This window comes from Marmota marmota, unplaced genomic scaffold (assembly GCF_001458135.2).
Source record: "Marmota marmota marmota unplaced genomic scaffold, marMar, whole genome shotgun sequence".
NCBI lineage: Eukaryota > Metazoa > Chordata > Mammalia > Rodentia > Sciuridae > Marmota > Marmota marmota.
Window position 1 is genome coordinate 2,071,191 of NW_026000272.1, and position 21,360 is coordinate 2,092,550.

Genomic DNA, 21,360 nt, shown 5'->3' on the forward strand with positions numbered 1-21,360 from the left:
ATAAAACATGGCTTGAAATGTGGCTCTGTAGTAAAGTGTCTCTGGATTCAATCCCTGATACTGAAAGCAAAAACAAAAACAAAACAAAACAACTAAAACAAACAAACAAAAAGTCCAGTGAAGTGTCGATGTACAGAATGGGAGAAAATATTTGTAAACTATATCTGACAAGGGGTTGATATCCAGAATATACCAGGAATTTCAAAAACTCAAAAACCAAAAAAGCCTAAAAGGAGCAAAAGATATAGACATTTCTCAAAAGAAGACATAAAAATGAGCAAGTATATGAAAAATGTTAAACGTCATTAATCATAAGAGATATGCAATATCAAAGTTGGGGGTGGCATCTTACCCCAGAATGGCTCTTTTCAAAGAGACTAAAGATAACTAACTGGCAAAGATGTGGAGAAAAGGGAACTCTTGTACACTGTGGGTGCAAATGTAAATTAGAACAGCCAATACAGAACACAGAATACAGTTCCTCAAAAAATTGAAAATAGAACTACCATATGATCTGGCAATTCCATAATAGGGTTTATATCCAAAGGAAATGAAATCATTAGGTTGAAGATACATCTATACTCCCATGTTCATTGCTGCACTATGCACAATGACCAATAAATGGAAATAACCCACGTCCACTACTGGATGAGTGGACAAAGAAAATGTGGTACATATACACAATGTGGTACATATACACCATTCAGTCATATAAAAAGAATGAGATGCTAGAATTTGCAGCAACATGGATGGGATTGGAGATCATTATGTTAAGTGATATAAGCCAGGCACAGTTATCACATAGTCTCACTTGTATGTGGAATCTAAAAAAGTTAATCCCATAGAAGTTGGGAGTAGAATGGTAGTTACTACAGTCTGGGGAAAGAGGAAGGGTGGGAAGAGGTTGATCAATGGCACTAATTTACAGTTAGAGAAGATCAAGAAGCTCTGGTGTGCTATTGCACAGTATGATGACTAGAGATAATAATAATGCAAATAATTTTCAAAAAAGCTAAAAAGGATTGAATTTTCACCATAAAAATGATAAATTTTACAGAGATAAATATGTAAACAACCTGATTTATATAAATATATACATAAATAAACCTGATTTAAACATTGCACAATGTCTACATGTGCTGAAACAATACATGGTACTCCATTAATATGTGCAATTTTATGCATCAGTTAAATATTTGAAACATTAAAAATTAAGAAACTGAATATCCTATGTGATGTTATTAGGAGGTGGGGTCTTTTGGAAGTGATTAGGTATGAGGGTAGAACTCACATGAATGAGAACTAGTGTCCTGATAAAAGAGGCTTAGGGAGTCTGTTTATCCCTTCTATCATATGAGGACACATGGCACTTCCAGCTTCCAGTAGTGTGAGAAACAATTTTTTGTTGTTTTGAAGCCACCGTCTTTGGAATTCCATTATAGCAGCCTGAACTGACAATGAGCACACAAGGAGAGCTCATCTGTCTTCTCCCTTAAGCACTTGACTCATAGCTAACTAAGTTGATTTCTGTCTAAGTTCTATTATGGTTTCTAAAGATTTCTTAGGCTACACACCCTTTTCTGTTATTCTCCTTCCTCATTTCAATCATAAATTGGTTGTTTAAAAAAGGACAATTCAAGTCATATGATTCCCTCCACACCTCATAAGAAGCCCACTCTCCCAGAGTTCTGGAGAAGAGGGGGTTTAGGGGAGTCCTCTGAGTATCTACACTGGCTGAGTTTCAGACTCTGCCTGGTAGAGAAGGTTCTGGTCTCCGATCATGCAACTCTCTATTCTTCATGAGGGAGGAAGGGCTAGCTCTGGGAACAAAAAGGCAGGCTCATGTATAACCTGCCACTATGCCTGAGAAAACAGACTTTTCTAATATATTGAGTATCTAGTGACAATGGGATCCATCAGTTACAATAAACTTAGGTTCAGCCTTCAAAGTCAACATATATGGGATATACTTTTATTTAGGTTGTGGAGTTTATTATCTAACATCACTAAAGAAATTATTCAAAATTTTTAGTTTGATTTGATTTAATAATAAAATTTTATATATACAGCACAGGTTTTATATAGATAGCAACTGGTGATTAACTGTAAAGAGTATCAATTCATATCCTATTCCCAGATTTAAAGTTGTCTGCAGATGCAGTCAAGTTTCAGAACACATGAACCTGACTCTGAGCCAGAAGTCAGGAGACTCAGGCTGTTACTTGGAGCCAGTCATTCCACAGTGAAACAGACTGAATGTGGGAGCCCCTCTAAAACTAGGCAGTTTCCTCCTGCTGCGAGTAAAGGCTTAGAGGCAGCCACCTGACCTGGGAGAAGGCTGTCCCCTCCGGCAGACTGTCTAGAACAAACTAAAAAAATCTGTGCATATGTGTGTGTATGTGTGTGTGTGTGTGTATGTGTGTGTGTACATATATATGTCTCCTGCCTTTTGTCTCACTTTGCCATCTGACTCCTCTGAAACCATTAGCTCAGTCTTCTACCAGCTTTCTATCTTAAAGCTGGCTTGGAATAAAACCTATTTTCCTAACAATTTCACTCTTAGTATTTCTGTATCAGCAAAAGGGCCCCCACCCTTACCCACTTACAGGAATTAGTGCCACACAGTAACATTTTTAAGTCACAACATGGCCTTCATTGTCTCTCTTTAAATCAAGACTACCTCAACCTTGGTGGGCCTTACCTCCCTCGTTCTAGCACTTAGCACTCCTCTAAGACCTTGCTCTACCTTCTGCCTTCCTTCAAGGCTACCTTGGAATGAGACCTATTTTCCTACATATTTCTGGAGCAGCAAGCTATAAAGCCTAGTTTCTTCCTTGGCCTCTAGGTAATAACTGCTGGAATCCCATTTCCCCAGAGGGAAAATATGGGATTTATCTAGATAAGCTCTTCAGGCCCTGTGGTGTTGGGAGAGTTTTGGGAGTTAACCTTTCTGAATTCGTAAGGTATCCTTCATTTTCAGCCCCACTTGTCAAAATTATATTATAAACCAAAGCAAGAACTCCAAGTTGTCTGCAGCTATTCACAAGGTAGAGTTGGGTATGTCCCATTTATAAAATATTGTGTTCTAAGTCAGTGTTAGATCTCAGAGTCCTAAATGACAGAATTTGAAGAAAGAATAGGGATGATCTGCATCAGAGGTTCTCAAAGAGGGGGACCTTGGAGCAGTGGCAGCAGCACCACTTAGAAACCTGTTAGAAATTCCCAGGACCCCTGCAGAACCTATGGAATCAGAAACTCTGGGGGTGGAACCCAGAAATGTGCATTTAAACAAGTTCTCTGGAACATACTCCAATGTGACATAATGTGATTTCCTCCAGCCCTCTCATTATAAAGAACAGAAGACCGGGTCTCAAAGAAGCAAGAAACACGTGACTCCCTGCCACCCCTGTGTGGCAGAATATGACATGGACAATGGATTGGTGACCACTCTCTGTTACTTTTCAATCCCCCCTTTCCAAATTGGAAGGTTTTCTTTCTTTCTTTTTTTCTGTACTCCTGCTCTTTCTCTGCCCAGGTAAGTACAATGACCAAGGAATCACTGAAGGTGAAGAGAGAGCCACATAGTGACCCAATTGTGAGGATGGTGTATCTCTCAGGGTTTCAAGTTTGGAGCTGGAGCTCTTCAGAGAAGAGTAAATAGGATTTCTATAGGGGGAGAGAGAGAGTTTTGGGGAGGTATGTGCAAGGAAGAGAGAGTGTATGGATGAGGAGGAGCGAGGATACACCTGCAGTAGTGAATACTGTTGGTGGTCTGGCCAAAACTGAATTATTCTCTTGATGACTTCCCTCCATTTTCATTCAGGTAGCCTTACTTGTCCTATGCCACCTATACACTTTGGTTAACCTGCCTTTACTTTAGGTCCTAGAGATGGGCACTTAGCATCACTGACATGAATTTGAGCACAGTAAGTATGTGATCAGTGCAGGTTAGTAAGCTCAGAAGTCCCCAGAGACTTCTGGGAAAGAAGCCTCCTTTGCTCTTCCAGCAGAGAGACTAGAAGCAATGCCTGCTTTCTGAATGGGGACAGGAATTGTTGGCTGTTATCATGTGCCCACAAGGGGGAGCCAGCTACAGGATGAGGCCCATGCTATGTAAGGCAGAGCTAGCCAGAAAGAAACAGCTTCTGGTGACTGCTGAGCTGAACCCTGAAGTCTGTCCAACTGCTAGACTTTCACTTTCCTGGGGTTAGTAAGCACCCTTTGTTCAACCCAATGTGAACTGGGTTTTCTGCTATGAACTGGGTTGTCTGCTACGGGCAACTGAATACATTCTAACTGATAAAGAATCTAGCCTGGCCCCTCAGACCTCTGAGTTCATGATCTCTGCACTATGCCTTTAGCCTCACATTAGAGCAAACTTCATTTCTAATGATGAAGCTTGGGACTGTTTAACTCTGCTGAGCCCTGAGTCATGTTTCTTTATCCATAGACCAGGCCACCTAAAGACAAAACTAATATACTTGAATTGTCCAGCGTGCTCTAGCAAACCCATCTAGTACAGATCAAATATTGCAATCTTAGGCTTTTCATTCAGATCTAAAGTATGGCACTCAAGCTCTTAATTATGCATTAGTTGAATGTGATACACATTTTAGAAGAAATAGTTTAGCTTAACATTAAGAATGTCTGGATCATATTCAATTTCGACGCAAACATGAATATGTACTTTGTGGGTTTCTATGAAGAAAATAATTGATGATTCAAACTGGAATTCATCTATAGAAAATAGGCAGTGCTAGCTCCTAAAAGCAATTATTGGCACCAAGCTCCTGAATTTTTTAAATCCTTTGAAAAGTCTTAGGATACACCAGAAAGTCAAAATTTGATTTCAGAGGTAATAACTGAACAAAAACCCTAAAAGCCTGTAAAAGGTGTTGCTGAGTAGGAAGCTGATGGTTCTAGGAACAATTGTGAGGGTTGGCTCATTCTCTTTCTCTGTAGTCCAATATTATATCAAAAATTTTGTGTATAGGATGGTGAGAAATAGAAACAAATGATGTATAGGACTACAGAGAATGCTTATAAACCTCAGTGGGGGGTTGTTATGAATTGGAGTTGGCATGAACAATGGGCTTAGGCAGGGCAGATGGGGGATGTGGCTATCACCCTTGTAAGTGGATCATAGGAGGGCAGGAACAAAGCAGAATGTTTGGAACATGGGAAGAGAACCTCTTGCTCTCTTCTCCACTGGGCCAAATGCATCTGGAGAATTTTAGGTCCATCCAGTAGAGCCTTGCTCACCCAGAGGGCTTCATGTCAATGCCCTGGGCACAGTTCAGAAGCAGGAAGTAAGGATATGGGCAAAAAATTGGGTGGGAATAGAGGCTCAGTAGGAATATTAGAGTTGTCTTCAAATCTGTGAAGTGCTTTTAAGACTTGATGGGCATATAGGACTAGAATGTTGACCAACCTCAAGATCATGCAATTCTTTTAAAAAAATGAGGCTAAGAGCAAGATGCTAAAATCTAAATTGAATGTCAATCTACCTCTGACAAGTCACAAAAAGATTTATTGCTTGTAGCAGGGCCTTGGTAGAACCTTGTAAATTCCTAAGGCTAAGACATTATTTCAAAAGCAGACTAATATAGTCTTTCAACAGATGAGTCCTTGGCTATAATCTTGCCTTTTGCAGTGTGGGGTAACCCCTGGGGGTTTGGAAAAGAAGTACTTCTCAGCAGCTTCTGAGGAAAGAGGCAGGCAGAACAGATCCCCATGAATTCAGAAGGAATTGACATTGCCAAGGCTATTGCCAGAGGCTGCTCTTTCAACCTCATTCTGCTCCTTTGATCTGTATCAATCTTGAACTATAGTTACTAATAGAGTAATAAAAGAAATCAGGAGACCTTTCCAGGTAGAGTCATGTGGGAGGGAATCTCCTTGTGATGTAATTGTTCTGCTAAAGAAAACTCTTCTACATCAAAACTAATAAAGAAAATTGAAGAAACTACCAATATAGCTGTCAAAATGCTAAAAACAAAACCCAAAAGAGAGAATCTCCATAAGCAAAGTAGGATCTGTACTCACAAACTAAGAAAATAAAATAATGAATTTTCAAAACAGTTGTGGGAGCTTGCTATAATTTGGAAATTCAATGCACCCCCAAAGGCTCATGTGTTATAGGCTTGGTAACCAGTCTATTGGCAGGTGGCAAAACCTTTAGGAGGTAGGGCCTTGTGGGAGGAAATGAGGTCATTGGGGGCATGTCCTTGAAGGGGATATTGGGATCCTAGCCTCTTCTTCTTCCTTCTTTTTCTTCCCAGCTGCCATGAGGTAACATGGCACCCCTATAGTGTTCTGCCTTGCCACAAGCACAAAAGCAACAGAGCCAACAGGAAACTTTTCTCCTTTTAAATTGATTATCTCAGTACTTTGTTATAGCAATGGAAAGGTAACAGAGCTTAATTCAAATGCAGTCAAGTGTTCTTATAAGTTACATTTTAAGTGTAATATATGATGAACAGCCTTCAAAACATGCCCACTTGATCCTTTGCTAGTCAAAAAGAAATAGCAGAGTTATCAACACACTGTAAGTATAGACCACTCACTGCTCACATGACTGACTGCAATTGAATGAGTGTAAGTGCTGCCTAAGAGTGTTATGAACAAATCTTAACTGGGAAAAAGCAATGAAATTGAATGGTCTGAATTTCTAAGCTAGCTTTTTTTTTCTTATCATGTGTGGCTGTCATTGTGGTATGTGAAACTGCAGCCAGAAGTCTTGTTTTGTCCTTGTAAATTGTATTAAATGATGACAGCAGCAGCAGAAGCAGCAACAACAACAATAGAACACCCAGTACAAATTATCACTGGAAGTATAAAGCTCTGCATTTTTTGGAAGTTGAAGAAATACATGTATTTAGATATTGCACACTTGCTGTAGAATGACAAGAAACCCAACTGGACCAGAAAAGAAATCACACTATAGGCAGTGGCCCTACATTTAGAGGCCAACTTCTCCCTTCTCCTCAGCTTGAGACTACACAGGTTCATTAGGCTCCTAAGCTGTGAAGACACAGTTTCTATGGATAATTACCCTTAAACATGCAAAAGTCTCCAGAACCTAACATTCTATAAAGGCTGGAACTCATTCATTCACCCCTACATTTTTCTGCTCATTCATTCAAAGGGTCCTTCAGCTCACATTTACAGAGTTAGTAAGACATCTTCCTGTGACTGAGGAACTTACTACCAAGTGGGGTAGCAGATAAGACACAACCAGTTAAGAAGTTCACGTCACCAAACCCTGAGAGGCAGAAAGCAAAGGCCTTGTGAGCTTGGGTGTGAGTAGTGACATAAAAACCAGGTATACAACTTTCCCCAAGTCATTTGGTCAGGGTTCTCACTTCCTACTTATATTCCAGTGTCATAGCCCTTAAGAGCTGGCTGTCACATGGCTGAGAGACTTAACATTTTCCAGCACTCTGTTCCAAGTACCAGTACTTATTCCAGAGGGACAGTTTGCGCAGAAAAGCATCATTTTGTTGACTCCTATATTACTCAGCAAGCTGTGAGTCATCCTCGTGTTTCCAGACTTGTGGATAAACCAGAGGGCTATTGAAACAAGTGGGGTTTCTTATCCCATTCAAAAGCAGAGATGATACCCATCCCCATTTACAGCCATTTCTTTGTCCCTCCACCCAACATGCTTTCATTTCTCCAAAATGCCTAGAGAATGACAGTCATTTTGTTTAATTTGCCAGAAAAGTTATTTCTAAGCACTAGCTATGCCAGGTGACTCTATCCTGTGTGTTTAACCTCCATGCACCTCACTAAGACATGCAGAAAACCCAATGGACCACACAAAATGACAAGTGGACATGCAATCAATTCTGCTCCTCCCCAAGATGGAAAACAGGCAGCTGAGCTTGCTGCCCTGCCACTTTATAATGCACACTAATTTACTGGAAATGGAAATACTAGCAAGTGTTTTAAAACTGCAGGTTTTTTCTTTTTGTTTTTGTAAGGCACCCAGTCAGGTGTCACTTAATTAGACACATTCTGAGAAATGTGTTGCTAGGTGATTTTGTCTTGGTAGGAATGTCCTAGAATACACTTACAGAAACCTAGATGGCACAGGTCAACTACTCATGTGGCCTGTTTTAAATTTTTTGGTACTAGGGATTGAACCCAGAGGTGCTTTACCACTAAGCTATATACCCAGCCCTTTTATTTTTTAACACAGGATCTCACTAAGTTGCTGAGGCTGACCTTGAACTTTTGATCCTCCTGCCTTTGCCTCCTGAGTTTCTGAGACTATAGGGGTACATCACCATGGTTGGCTCCTCATGGCCTCTTGATACAATCAATAGACTTGGTAGACATAAAAAGTATGAGATTACTGATGACATGACACTGCACATTGTTTCAACAGTAAGTGATTTTGTTTATAAGCAGAAGGAGTACAGTCAAAAATAAAGATTAAAAGGTATAGTATACTATATGCTTAAACCAGCAATATAGTTATTTACTATTATTCATTGTATGTGCTATTCTTTCATATGACCAGTTTTTTTTTTTTTTTTTTTTTTTTTTTAACAGCAGCATCACTGCAAACAATTCAATGTGTTACACTATGACCGCTATGGTGAGAGTAATTTTTTGGTTCCATTATAACCTTATAAAAGCACTTTCATATATTCAGTCTGTTGTTGACAGAAACATCATTTTATGGTGCAAGACTGTATGTAGCATAAAACTGACCATTTTGATCTTTTAAGTGTATAATTCAGTGGCATCAAGTTCTTTCACAATGTTGTGCAACCATCATCAGTGTCCATCTGCAGAACTTTTCATCTTGCACAACTGAAACTCTGGTCCTTTCATCTGTGAGTGAAACTTGCCTAATATGGGATGAAGGAACAAAGCACCGAAGAAACAGACAGACAGGGGCCTATAGTCCTCTCACTATCTTAGAAACTGTTATTCAAATGGGATTCAGGAGTCAACGAAGTTTCAGGACAGCTGCAGAGGTGGGACTGCACGTGGGATGGGGTGATCTCTTTGGATCTCCCTGTTTTCTGCTTTCAACAACCTCAGTATTTTGGATGGGAAGAAACCTTCATTTGTGATGAGTCCTCATCCACAAGAAACAAACAAAAATACACTCTGGAAAACCAGCTATCCATGTGTACAAGAATGAAACTAGGCTGTTATCTCTCACCCTGCACAAAAGATAACTCAAAGTGGATTAAAGACCTAGGAATTAGACCAGAAGCTTAGCAATTGCTAGAAGAAAACACAGGACCAACCAATACTCCAACCTATTGGCATAGACACTAACTTCCTTTAAAATCCCTAAAATTCAAGAAATAAAATCAAGAATTAATAAATGGGATGGCATCAAATTAAAAATCCTACAACACAATAAAACAAGAAAAAGCAGTGTTTGCCATTGTGGGCAAAATAACGAAATTAAATACAATTCAAAGTGTTTCAACTCCTTAGAACAAAGGAGAAACTTTCCTTGGGGGTAGAAGGTGGAGTGCTTTAACCATAATAAGTACAGATCTCTCTCCATTTCCATGGAGACTTAGTTTCAGAATTTCCCTCAGATCCCTAAATCTGCGGATGGTGACAGCCCTTACTTCGAATAATCTCCAGATAAATTATACTAGCAATACAATGTGAATGCTATGCAAATACTTATATTGTATTGTTTAGGGAATAATGAAAAAGAATAAATAAAAAGTTTGTACATGTTCACTATAGATACACATTTAAAAAATATTTTTGATCCAGAGTTAGTTGAATCTGGGACTAGAGAAAGCATAGATATGGACATCCAACTGTATTCTACCTCCTGATGTCCCTTTCAAGCTCAAAAATAACCAGGTCAGAGGACACACAGTTTACAAAGCAGGACCAGATTGTGGGATTTGTCAAACTCCAAGGAACATATCAGGGTCTTCAAGTGGCAGATGACCCCAGCCTGCTGTAAGCAGCTGTGGTTGGATCCTTATCTCTTCCTTCTGCCCACCTAAAGTCATACTGGGGTCACATTTGTCACTCATCATCCATATGGCTCTTAGTGCCTCAGCTATTTGTGCTAGGAGGGAAAACTTGGCCTTGAGCCCAGCCTCAAGATCTGCTGGGGGCCCCAAGGCAAAGGTCCCAGTGTCTGTTGCTCTGTGCCATTTCCCTTCAGGCCTTTGTGCTGGGAGTGTTGGACTTCAGAGGACTAGGTGTGCCAGGGATCAGACAGGCCCATTGGTGAGGGTTGTGAGGGATTTCCCCAAGAGCCTACCTCAGATGAAGCTGCCTGGACCCCACCATAGACACAGCCCCTCAGGGAGGGCAGACGGTGAGATCACTGCCTTCCCAAATGTTGAGCGCTCACTGCTGCCTGAGCTAAGGAGATATGACGCTTCTTGTCAAAGACAGAAAACAGAGCAGACCCAGTAGGAGCTTAATTCAGGCTTCTCCAAGGCAGGCTGGGTTCACCTCTCTCTCTCCTCTCAGAATTTGTCAAAACAACATCATGTGCCTTTTGGTCTACTTCTCTGCAGCTGCCCTCTTCCCCCCTGTGCCTCGCGGCCTGCCTCAAGGATCGGATTCCAGGATTTTTTGTTCTTATTCCAACTGGCCACCATCCACATCCCTCCTCCCCATGAAGCCTCACTTGCAGCCCTGCAGATCTGAGCAGGGCTCCAAAGCACGTGCACTGAGGGCCTCTGGCTAGAGGCAGCCTCCTGCTATCCTGCTATCCCTGCTCTCGTGCACTGCAACTTCCATCTCTTTGAAGATCTTGTTTTCCTGTTTAAGTAAATGAAAGTTCTATTCTCCAGTAGCCAATGAATTAAATCCTAACCTTGATTTTTGCAACACACTCAAGAATCTCTTACAGTTTTCAGGTTGAAGGGGTATCAAATCATGGGGACAAAATTCATTTTACCTCACTTTGATTAAAAACAGATATGTCACCCAGTCTGAGGGTAAGGTGGGGCAGATATAGTACTGGAGTAGAACAAACTCACTCTGAGTGTGTCATGCGAGAGATTTAAAAATCCTTCTCTCAGTAATTCCAGGTCCATATCTCTTTACTGTAATTTCAAGTTTCAAGACGCTTTGAAAGTTAAAGTTTATGTTTGTAAATCTGGTCACAAATTTTACTTTGGGCAATATTTGACCTGGACTTCAATATGAATGCTTATCTGCAAAAATAATAAAATGTTTCTCCAGATTCCACTGGAGGGTTGTGTGTATTTGGGATTTACACCATATTACCGTGATCAAGTCTCAAATGGTCTCCACTAGACTGTCATTGGCCACATGGGCTTTAGATCTGAGGCCACAAGCCTACACTGGTCCTGCCTAAGTGTATGCCTGAGTAATTTCATCTTATTTTTTTTGTGGTGCTAGGGATTGAACCCAGGGCCTTGTGCATGCAAGGAAAGCACTCTACCAACTGAGTTATAGCCCCAGTCCCTAATTTCATCTTCTTTATCTTCTCAACACCTTTGTGTTAGAGACTGTTTTTTCCCCATTTGCTGCTGAGGTTCAGGAACATTGCTCAGTGTCTACAACCAGACTGGAAACTACTTCTGTCTGCATCCAGTGCCCTTGTTTAACCTGCCACACTGAACTGCTTTCCTGAAGCCAGACAAGCATTTGCTTTTTACCTGACATGGAAGTGAATGGTTCAGTGAAACTCAATCATTATTTCAACAAGTAAAGTGAAATTCCCCCAAGTTGAGAAACACTAGCCTGCAAATAAGAATGAGATCTTATAAACAACTGAATTTTGCTTTTCTGATTACTGTAGGGTTTGTTTCTCACCTCATATTTAGAAACTATTCCTTTAAAAAAATACGATCCACCTGGGCACAGTGGTGCGCACCTATAATCCCAGTGAAATGGGAGGCTGAGGCAGGAGAATTGCAAGTTTGAGTTCAGCCTCCACAACTCAGTGAGACCCCCAGTAACTAGTGAGGGCTGGGGATTAGCTCAGTAGTAAACTGTCCCTAAGTTCAATGCCCTTGGTTTCAATCCCTCCTATGGTGGTAGGGGTGGGTAGAAAAGCTAAGATTGAGATTCAAACATATCTCCATTGTAACTCAGGAAAAGTGCCCCAAGCTAACAAATGCCATGTAAAGCTGAGTTTGTAGACCTTAAAGTTACTGGGTAAGGTCAAGAGAAGGAAAAGAGGGAACAGGGGGCTGCTTGTGGCATTCTGGCTGAAAGAGAGCCATGTAGAAATTGGAGTGCTAAGGAGAGTTGGGGCAAGAGCAGAGACAGCAAAGTGAACATGGCTCTTTCCTTTTTCTTCCAGCCCTGGGTTTCTTGCGGGGGTGGGGGCATGGCCTAGAACAGGAAGGTCCTGCAACTCTTGTCAGCCTCATGGCAGACACAAAGCTGGAGAAAAGTGCTTTTCACATTCTGTCCTGACAAAGTTCCTGGTTTGAGATTCATACCTTAGCCCCAGAAAAACAGATCTGGGGGTTCAAGGTCAAGAGTTAAAAGTCATAGTGGTTATAAAAACCTTTTGCCAAGCCCTTTCCAAAGTACTTCAGATTTCTAAACATTTAATCCTCAAATGACCTCTCATCACACCATTTTGTAGAAGAGGAAACAGGTAAGAAGTGAAGGTAGGAACAGAAAGTTCCAGAGGCAATGCCTCATGCACAGAAGTATGAATGTGGGCTCTGTATCCAGACTCTGTGTTGTTTGACTTGCTGAGTGACTGTGGGTTACCTCTGAGGATTCAAATGAGAAAAGGCAAGTGAATCACTGAGTCCCATGTCTAGTCCTTGAGTACAGGCTGACACTGTCTGGGAAGGTAATTCTCCTGACAATATGTCATGTAGGGAGCCCAGACTCTCTCTGCTGTCAGAGGTCTCTGAGCCCCTTTTGGCTTCTAGCCTTAGAGAGCATGGCTGCTTGGTCTTTCTCCTGAAAACATTCTCCAGTCCCATCTGAGTAACTGGTTGGATGTGATTTCCATGATTCCAGGTGATCTGGCTCTGGGACAATGCACCAAGCCTATGAATGTACCCAATTGCAGACAAAACAAAACAACAATGGCTCAAAATGTTAGATGGTGAAATACCTCTAGGATAAGGACCATGCTTACTACTGAGAATTCCAGAGTCGATGCCACTGCTCCACCAAGATAGCTGCAGAAGTCCATGCAAACAGATAGCAACAGCACTATCATGAAACCAAACCACAGTGTTCCTCAACTGCAGACAAAGGCCTGAGTCCCCAGGTGGTCTGCCCTGTCATGCCTGCTGAGTCAGTCCTCATGCTGCTTACTATGGCCACCCCCCTGGGAGCTCTGCCTTCTGTGTACATAAATGGAATGATCAATTCCCTGGTGTCAAGCACTCTGCTTGGTTAGGCTCCATGATACCTGGATGAAAAAATTATTTATCTCTAGGGGGCTGCCATGGTCATCCTCGAATAGGGGTTCAGTTCCTCACTGGAGCTTTCCTTGGGTTAGGTCCCTGACCAAGCACTTTAAAGACATCTTCTCCTTGAATGCTGTATAGAAGACGGAGGCCATGTGGGAAATGGAAGCATGAAGGATAGTCAGGAGAATGCTTCCTGATGGCACAGTGCTTGAGCCTTAGGGAACTACAGGAGTTGGACAGGAGAGAAAAGGGATGAAGAAAGAGCTAGGCATGGGGAAGAGCAGGGGTCAAGGCTAAGACTACACAGGGTGGATTAAGATGTTAGTGAAGCAAAGTACAAGGCATAGGCACTGAGTCTAAGAAGGTTGGTGGGGGCCATGCTATGACCCTCTGGGGACTTTTGAGCAAGTGGGAAACATGACCAGGGCAACTCTTAGAAAAGTGGATGGTTCTTTGGGGGAAACTAGTTAAGAGCCAACTGCATAAATTCATATTTTGAATCAAGAGGATCCAAACTTGGGAAAGGATAAAATGATAGAAAAGAGGATCATAACTAACAGTATTCTGGGCAGGCATACATGAGACATGGCCTCTATTGAGCTCTGCCTCCAAGTAGTCATCCTTCACAAAATCTCTCTGGCTGACATCTAATGAAGAGAATATAGACTGGATTATTATAAAGACTATGGCTTCTGACTTGCTGGCACCTCTCTCCTGCCCACTTGGATGAAGCCAGCTACCATGCAGTGAGATGCTCTGTGAAGAGGATATGTGTTAAGGAACTAGTTTGTGAGGAACTGAACACTCAGCCCCATAGCCTGCAAGGAACTACTTCCTGCCAACAACCATGTGAGTGAGCCTGGAAGCAGATCCTTCCTTGTGGAGTCTTGCATGACTGCAGCCTTCTGAGAGACAGTGAGCCAGAAGTCCCAGCTAAGCTGTTCCAGGATTCCTGATCCACAAAAACTGAGCTAATGTACACATGTGGTTCAAAATTGGTGCTTTGGGATAATTTGTTACACAGCAGATGATAACTAGTATAGGCAAAGATCAGAGCAATGACAAGTGGGAAATGTAACGAACACCACCAAGAAAACTGAGCTGCATTTAATGAATGAAAAAACTAGGAGATGAAGGAACAGGAGGGATCAAAAGTAATTTCAAGAAGAGCACAGGTTCTGGAAAAAAGCTTCCTGGCTTTAAGTTCCTGCTCTGCCCCTTGCTATCTGTGTGACTCTGGGCAAGTCATTGCAACTCTCTGAGCCTCAGTTTCTTCATTTGTAAAATGGAGACAGTAAGAGTTAACTACCTTGCTAGTGCCTGTCTTTTTCCTTCAGCACCTGCCTCAGTGTCCAACACAGTGATGAATGGAACACTGAAGTTGTTCAGCAAGTGATTGCTAAGGCATTTCTAGAAGGCTTAGTGTTCATCCTTATACCAGCAATCAGTGAAACTTCCTTGCATCCCAAGAAGACCTCACAAGTTCTGCTGCACAGCCAGTGCTGGGGAAGACAGTGCATTTCTACACAATGCTGACTTGTCCTCCTCTTGCCTTTCCTTCTCCTGGGAGCTTTGTAAGTACTGCTTTCCTCCCAGGGGAGTTGGGCGACATGAACAGGCACTGAAACCATAACCTTGGCCTCATTAACACTGCTTTACCCACGCAGAATTAGATGACTGACATAGACTTTGCCAGAGTCAAGTCCAGCCTCAGAGAGGACGATAGCCTGGATTTGCCCTCCAAAGCCAGGTTTCAATAGCATAAAACATAGTTCTTATTTCACAACAAAGGAACACCACCAGGTGTGAGATCCTCTTACCTGTCTGGGCAGAGTAGGCATGGAATCTGAGGCCACTGATCGCTGAAAGCGCTGGGATTGCTGCATCATCTGCTGCAGTAGGAATGCAGAATGGTCAGGCTGTGGTGGTGGTGGTGGTGGCGGCAGTGGCTGTGGTGGTGGTGGCAGTGGCTGTGGTGGTGGCAGCAGTGGCTGTGGTGGCTGCAGCTGTAAGGTGGCAGTGGCAGTGGAGGAGGCAGTGGCTGAGGAGGCCTGCGCTGGTGTGGGCTGCTGCAAGTAGTGAAGCAGGGATTGCTGCCTGGAGGGGGCAGGCATGGAGGGTATCTTCTGGGGGCCTGGCTCAGAAACAAAGTGGGACAATGGCTTGGTGTTGCCAAAGGTAAATGGTTCAGGGGCTTCTGGGCTGGAATTGGTCAGCCCCTGTTGCATGATCATGGTCATGGTTTTGGATGAATTGCTGGTTATGGACTTGAAGATGGCATTTGCTTGCTGCTGTTGCTGCTGCTGCTGCTGCTGCTGACTTAGCTGAGTACTGGTGGGAGGGAGGCTCCTGATCAGAGAGTACTGTGGAGTGAAGGACTGCTGTGGCAAGCCTGGGCTTGAGAGTTTCTCTGGGCGATAGGGTGGGGATGGCCCTGGATTGCTGGTGGGCAGAGCAGACATCAGGTGTCCTTGAGGACTTTTGATTGCAGAGGACACCAGGTTTGCAAGAATGGAGCTCTGTTGGCCAAACTGTGGTTGTTGATTGACAGCCACGCTGGGATGCTTCTCAGGAACATAGTGCAAGGTGGGCCCCATAGTGGCACTGCTGCCAGACGTCATGCTGGAGAGTAAGGCATTGGGCGAGGCTTGCACAGTGCTGCCTGAGGAACTGTTGGATGATATGCAGGGTCCCATGAAGCTCTGAGAGCCAAAGGGTGGTGGTGGTAGTGGTGGTGGTGGTGGGTGTGGTGATGGCACCGGACGGTAAGGTGGGGAGATGCCTGTAGGAGGCAGGCCAGACCAGGCGATGCAGGGCCTTGGGTGCTTTGTAGCAGATCCCTGCTTGCTGGCTGCCAATGCTTTCAGCTGGTTGGCATGATGCCACTGCGGCACTGGTAATGGGGGCAAAGTGACAGGGAGCATGGCCTGGGCCTGGTTCTTGGCCTGTGTTGTTGAAGGACTGACTGAGACCATCTGCTTACTGGTGGAAGGAACAGAATGGCTGATCCCAGTGGAGGAGGGCATGATTGGAACTGACACGCCAGTGACTTGGCTGCAACTCGAAGCAAAAGCCTTGCTGGAACAAACGCTCTCCATTTGTGGCATCTGAACTGGAAGCTTGGGAGGCATGCCTACGGTTGCCTGGGGGGGCATGCCTACAGTTGCCTGGGGGGGCATGCCTACGGTTGCCTGGGGGGGCATGCCTACGGTTGCCTGGGGAGGATGTAAGACCAATGGCTCTTCTGGCTTGCTCCCCAGTATATTCTCAAGATCTAATTCAGACGAAGAAGGTTCCTGAATTTTGGTTAACTCTTCCAGCAGATCTTGAAGTTCCTGGTCTTCAGCAGGTGGGCTGTTTTTCTCATAGCAAGGAGCAGAGGGTTCTTTCAGCTCCATTTCTGGGGTTGGTGGCACTCCAAATGGTGGGCCTGTGACACTGCCATTCATGGCATTATTCTCAAGTAGTAATGACTGATTAGGTACTCCCATCACTGCAGAGCTAGGATTCACTGATAACATGGGAACCTGCATCTCTGTACAGAGGGTACTGGGATGGGTACCTGGGCCCATAGAAAGGGTGACATCTTCAAGGCAGGGCCTCTTAACTTTATTAGGGTAACCCCCATCAGCCATGCCTGCAAATTGGTAGTTGTCTCCTTCCTGCCTCCTCTTAAGGGTTCCCTGTGGCTGAAAGAGAAGAAAGAAAGAAAGGGACAGGAAGGGGGAGAGAAAAAATTTTATAAAGGCTTGGCACATTAAAGTTAATGAATAGGAAACCTGCAAGATAAAACATCTCTCAGTCTAAGACTTATAGTTGTCAAAACTATAAAATATAGCCTTTAAAAAAACAACTATAATGCTTGCTTCTTTGTTCTTGTGCTTCATTTCAACAGTCCTGTTACATTTCAAATAATGAATTATGCTACCTGGATACCAAACAGGATAAAAAGTCACATCAAGGGTATTCTTTGCCCATGTAAAGGGGAGGTCAATAAAACTATGCCAAAACCATTCTATGTACCTGTTGCCGAAGGCAGGCGTTAAAAAGCAAAGGAGAACTGGCTGAATATTTTTAATTCCTACTTGTCTACAGATACCCCTGTCTTGGTTAAATGCATCAAACTGTGGTAATAAACTAAATCTCAATAGGAATGAAGTTGATCTGGGAGTGTTCTTTTGGGCAGCTGTCTAATATATATGGTTTAGAAAAAAGTCTAAGTTTCAGAACATTGTAGTTCTCATTTCATTTATTTTTATTTACATACACACATACATGCACATACAAACACTGCTTATACATGCATAAAACATAACTTTGAAGAACCTATATCCAACCATTTGGAGTAGTCATTTCTTGGGGATTACTGGCAATTCCTTTTCTATTCTCTACACTTCTGTACTGTTTGTTTTTAATGAGAAGAACTTGTAATCCAAGGGGGGAAAACCCACGTATAAGGTTATTTAAATAAGAAATTCCTCTCTGCAGATGCATCCTCAGGTTGGGGAGATATCAAACAACCGGAAAAGGCCCCTCTGTGGGATCTGTACCGTGGGAGAGCTGTTCCCCACGTATAAAAGCACAGCCTTTGGGAACAAAGCAAAACTGCCAGTAATGCAGTATTTCCTACTCTTTCATGGCTTTACACACTTATCAATGGCTCTCATGTTAATAAACTGCCTGTCAACAGGTAAAGGGGGAAAGGGAGTAGGGTGGAGCAGAGCATGTGGGAATAATCAAAATAAGAAAAGGAAGACAGGGACTTGGCAGTCACATGAATGTCAACAGGTGAATAGGTATAGTTCTCTTAAAGCACTTTTTCACATAAGAGCTCCTAATTTCAGCTTTGGAAGTCTGTCTAGGACATACAGTGCTGTTACATTAGATAGAGATATCCCCTCTCTCACCAGCATGATGAAAAGAATCATGGCCCTCATGGCCAGATGAACAAAAATGTAGCTCCCTCAGTGCTGTGAGCCTTAAGGCCATGCTGAACACTCAAATCACTTAGAAACATCCAGATTCCCAGAACCTCTTATCACAAATCAATTGCTTTAATCTCATCCAGGATAGGGCTTGTACACAGTCCCATGGGTGATTCTAAATGCCCCTAGATAAAGGCTCACTTCAGTGCTTCCTTTTTACATGGTTACATGATTTCTTACTCATTTCCATTGTGAGAGGCTGGCTAGGCCTTCCCCATGCCCACTGCCACACTGGCAACTTTGCCAGGTCTCCTGGGCCAATGGGTGCTGTTGCTGAGATTCTACCTGCCCAGGTCACATGTTTTCTACTGAATTCCATGGCCACTGTCTTAAATCAAATACACCAGATCAAGAGAGCTCACTCCTCTGGAAAGACTTCCTTTCCCAATGTCCCCGACCAAGCTTCCAGACCTTTGTAAACAAATCTTCTCATTTTCTAAGTGTGCTGTTTTCCAATCTCTGTGGTCTCAGTGACAGCAAGCTATTAGTTCTAGATATCAGCCATTTCTTGCTTCCTTCAGTCCACATATTACACAGATTCCTGCCCTGAGTCTGTGACATAGAGTGAAGCCATAGATGTTGGTAGGATTCCTAGAGAGCAGATCTAAACCCTCTACTTCTACAGAAAACAGAAGGGGCTATAATTTGCATTTGGCCATACAGTCAGTTAAGGGATAAGGATCCTAGACCTCAAATGTCCCAACTTCCAGCCAGAGCCCCTGCAGGTCCTGCATTTGGTGGTAGAAACGAATTAGTTTCTCTCCATACATAGTTGCCTGCAGAGTCCCATTTCATAATCAGGCAGACAAAGCTACCAATGTGATCCCCATGACCTTATAAACATTCATTAAAATGCATTTTGAAGCATGTGATGGCTTCCCCACCCCCTAAGTCATGAGAAAACAAAGGCAATCCTTCTGATTGGGGCTAAGTTCAGCTGTGAAGTCAACATTATTTCTGGTTCTGTCTGAACAATGACATATGGCAATGCTTCCCTCTCTACATTTTTAGTTCAGAATGACAAAAAGGACAAAAATTTCTTAGAAAAAGGAATAGAGTATAAGAATACAGTCCAGGCTCATGAAATGGAATAAGCAAAATAAAGAACATAACTTATGAGCAATACTCTTTCCAAATATGCCTGGCAGGCTGTTTTAAATGCTTAATTTTGGACTCTCTTGCTGAAAGTTTCACATAGATACCAACAAAAGGCCAGGAAGAGGTATGCACAGCTCCTATTGGATAGGAAGGTAAAAGGTCAAAGGTATCAGGGAGCCTCATTCTCCCCCTGTTCCCCACAGAGGACACTGAGCACTTAGGCTTTTGTGTAAGATTATTAAGAAGGTAAAAATTGCCTGTGGCTTGTTTAGTCTCCTCTTTCTCCTCATTGTCTCCACTGTTTTAGCTCAGGGCAATTTGCTTGCTGGTTCTTCTGGTCTCTCCTACAAGTACATCTGAGTATCAACAACTTTATTTTCAGTACTATGACACTTCCCCCCAATGAGTTTCCAGGCACTTGATGTTGGCCAAACAGACTAGATTTCCAGCCTTCTGAGGATAAGGATATTTCCCCAGCAGATCTGCTCAGAAGAAAGTAACGAAAATGTAGGCCCAGAATAGATAAGACAATGGTGCATCATGACTGGGTTTACGGGGGGGGGGGGGGTATGAGCATATGAGAATATGCCTGGATATATACATGGGCTCAGATGAATATCCATTTTAAATGCCTATATTTGGGCATATATGTCATTTTCATGTTTGTTTTTCAGTGGAATGTTCCAAAACACTGACACTGAAGTTTATGTAGGACAACAGGATTATCAGCATTTCCAGAACTGCAACACATGAGGCTCTGGACAATCAGGGTATTTGGTATCAGCAGGGAGCCTTGAATGCTGACTGTCTTCAACAGGAGTCAGTGATGTCTCAACCTTGACCTACCAATGGGGGATTTCCTGGTGCCCCCAACTTTCCTTGAGCTAGCAGAAATTACATGTTCAGCACCAGATGCAGGTAGAGGCTCCTAGTTCCTACAATGAGAACAGGATGCTTCATTTTCTTCAGATGAGGGCCCGGTGACAAGATGCATTGTCTCAGGGCCACCCAGTCATACGCATACGCAGTCCAGGCCAATGGCAGCAGGGCAACCCCAGTAGGCATTGGACCAACACACTGACTCTATGTGTGCTTTCTGACAAGTCCCTCTCCAGTTGCTGTGGGCTCCTCTGTCATACACAGTGCATTCAGCAAGGGGATCAACCGAAGGCTACAAATTGTATAGAGCCTCCTGCCTGCAGACCCCAACCATCTGCTATTAGGAAAATATAACTGAGGCACAATCAGGTCACACAGTGAATGAATGAAGAAAATATCTCTTTCTGAAATGCTCTAAAGAGGTGGAAGAGGGGTGAGGAAGGAAGTGCTCCTACAAGTGCCTGGGCAGTTCTTACAAATGCCGGACTTCCCTTCATTTGGTGAGTGACAAAACCAGTAGAAAACACCCATAAGGGGCTGGGATTGTGGCTCAGTAGTAGAGCGCTCACCTAGCATGCACAAGGCACTGGGTTCGATCCTCAGCACCACATAAATGTAAAATAAACATATTGTATCCACCTAAAACTTAGGAATAAGTATATTTAAAAAAAAAACCCATAAGCTGTAATGCTTAGACACCATGCAAAGCAGAGAGGCCCAGATATTCCATAAACTAGTGGGCTGTGAAATCCCATAATTATGCTGTAAATATTTCTTTTCTTTTAATTTTTTTCTAGTTGTAGATGGGCACAATGCCTTTATCATTTTTATTTATTTTTATGTGGTGCTGAGGATCGAACCCAGAGCCTCACACATGCTAAGCAAGCACTCTACTGCTGAGCTACAGCTCTAGGCCTGTTATAAATATTTTTAGGCTGCCCTGGGCTATGATGGACCCTGTCCCCAGCTTTCTATATGTCTACCTAGAGCCCATGTGCAGATGAGCCATCCAGGCAGGCTAAGAGTGT

At 43.0% G+C, this 21,360-nt stretch overlaps 1 protein-coding gene across 2 annotated transcripts in view; it reads right to left on the minus strand.

Annotated features, from left to right (window-relative positions):
• The window catches only part of Mamld1 (mastermind like domain containing 1), a 52,576-nt gene that overhangs the window by 18,591 nt on the left and 12,625 nt on the right, over window positions 1-21,360 (minus strand). For both annotated transcript variants that reach the window (XM_048796954.1, XM_048796955.1), the window contains exon 2: window positions 15,191-17,059. In XM_048796954.1, coding sequence (XP_048652911.1) covers window positions 15,191-17,059 — 1,869 coding nt within the window. The remainder of the gene's footprint in view (window positions 1-15,190; window positions 17,060-21,360) is intronic.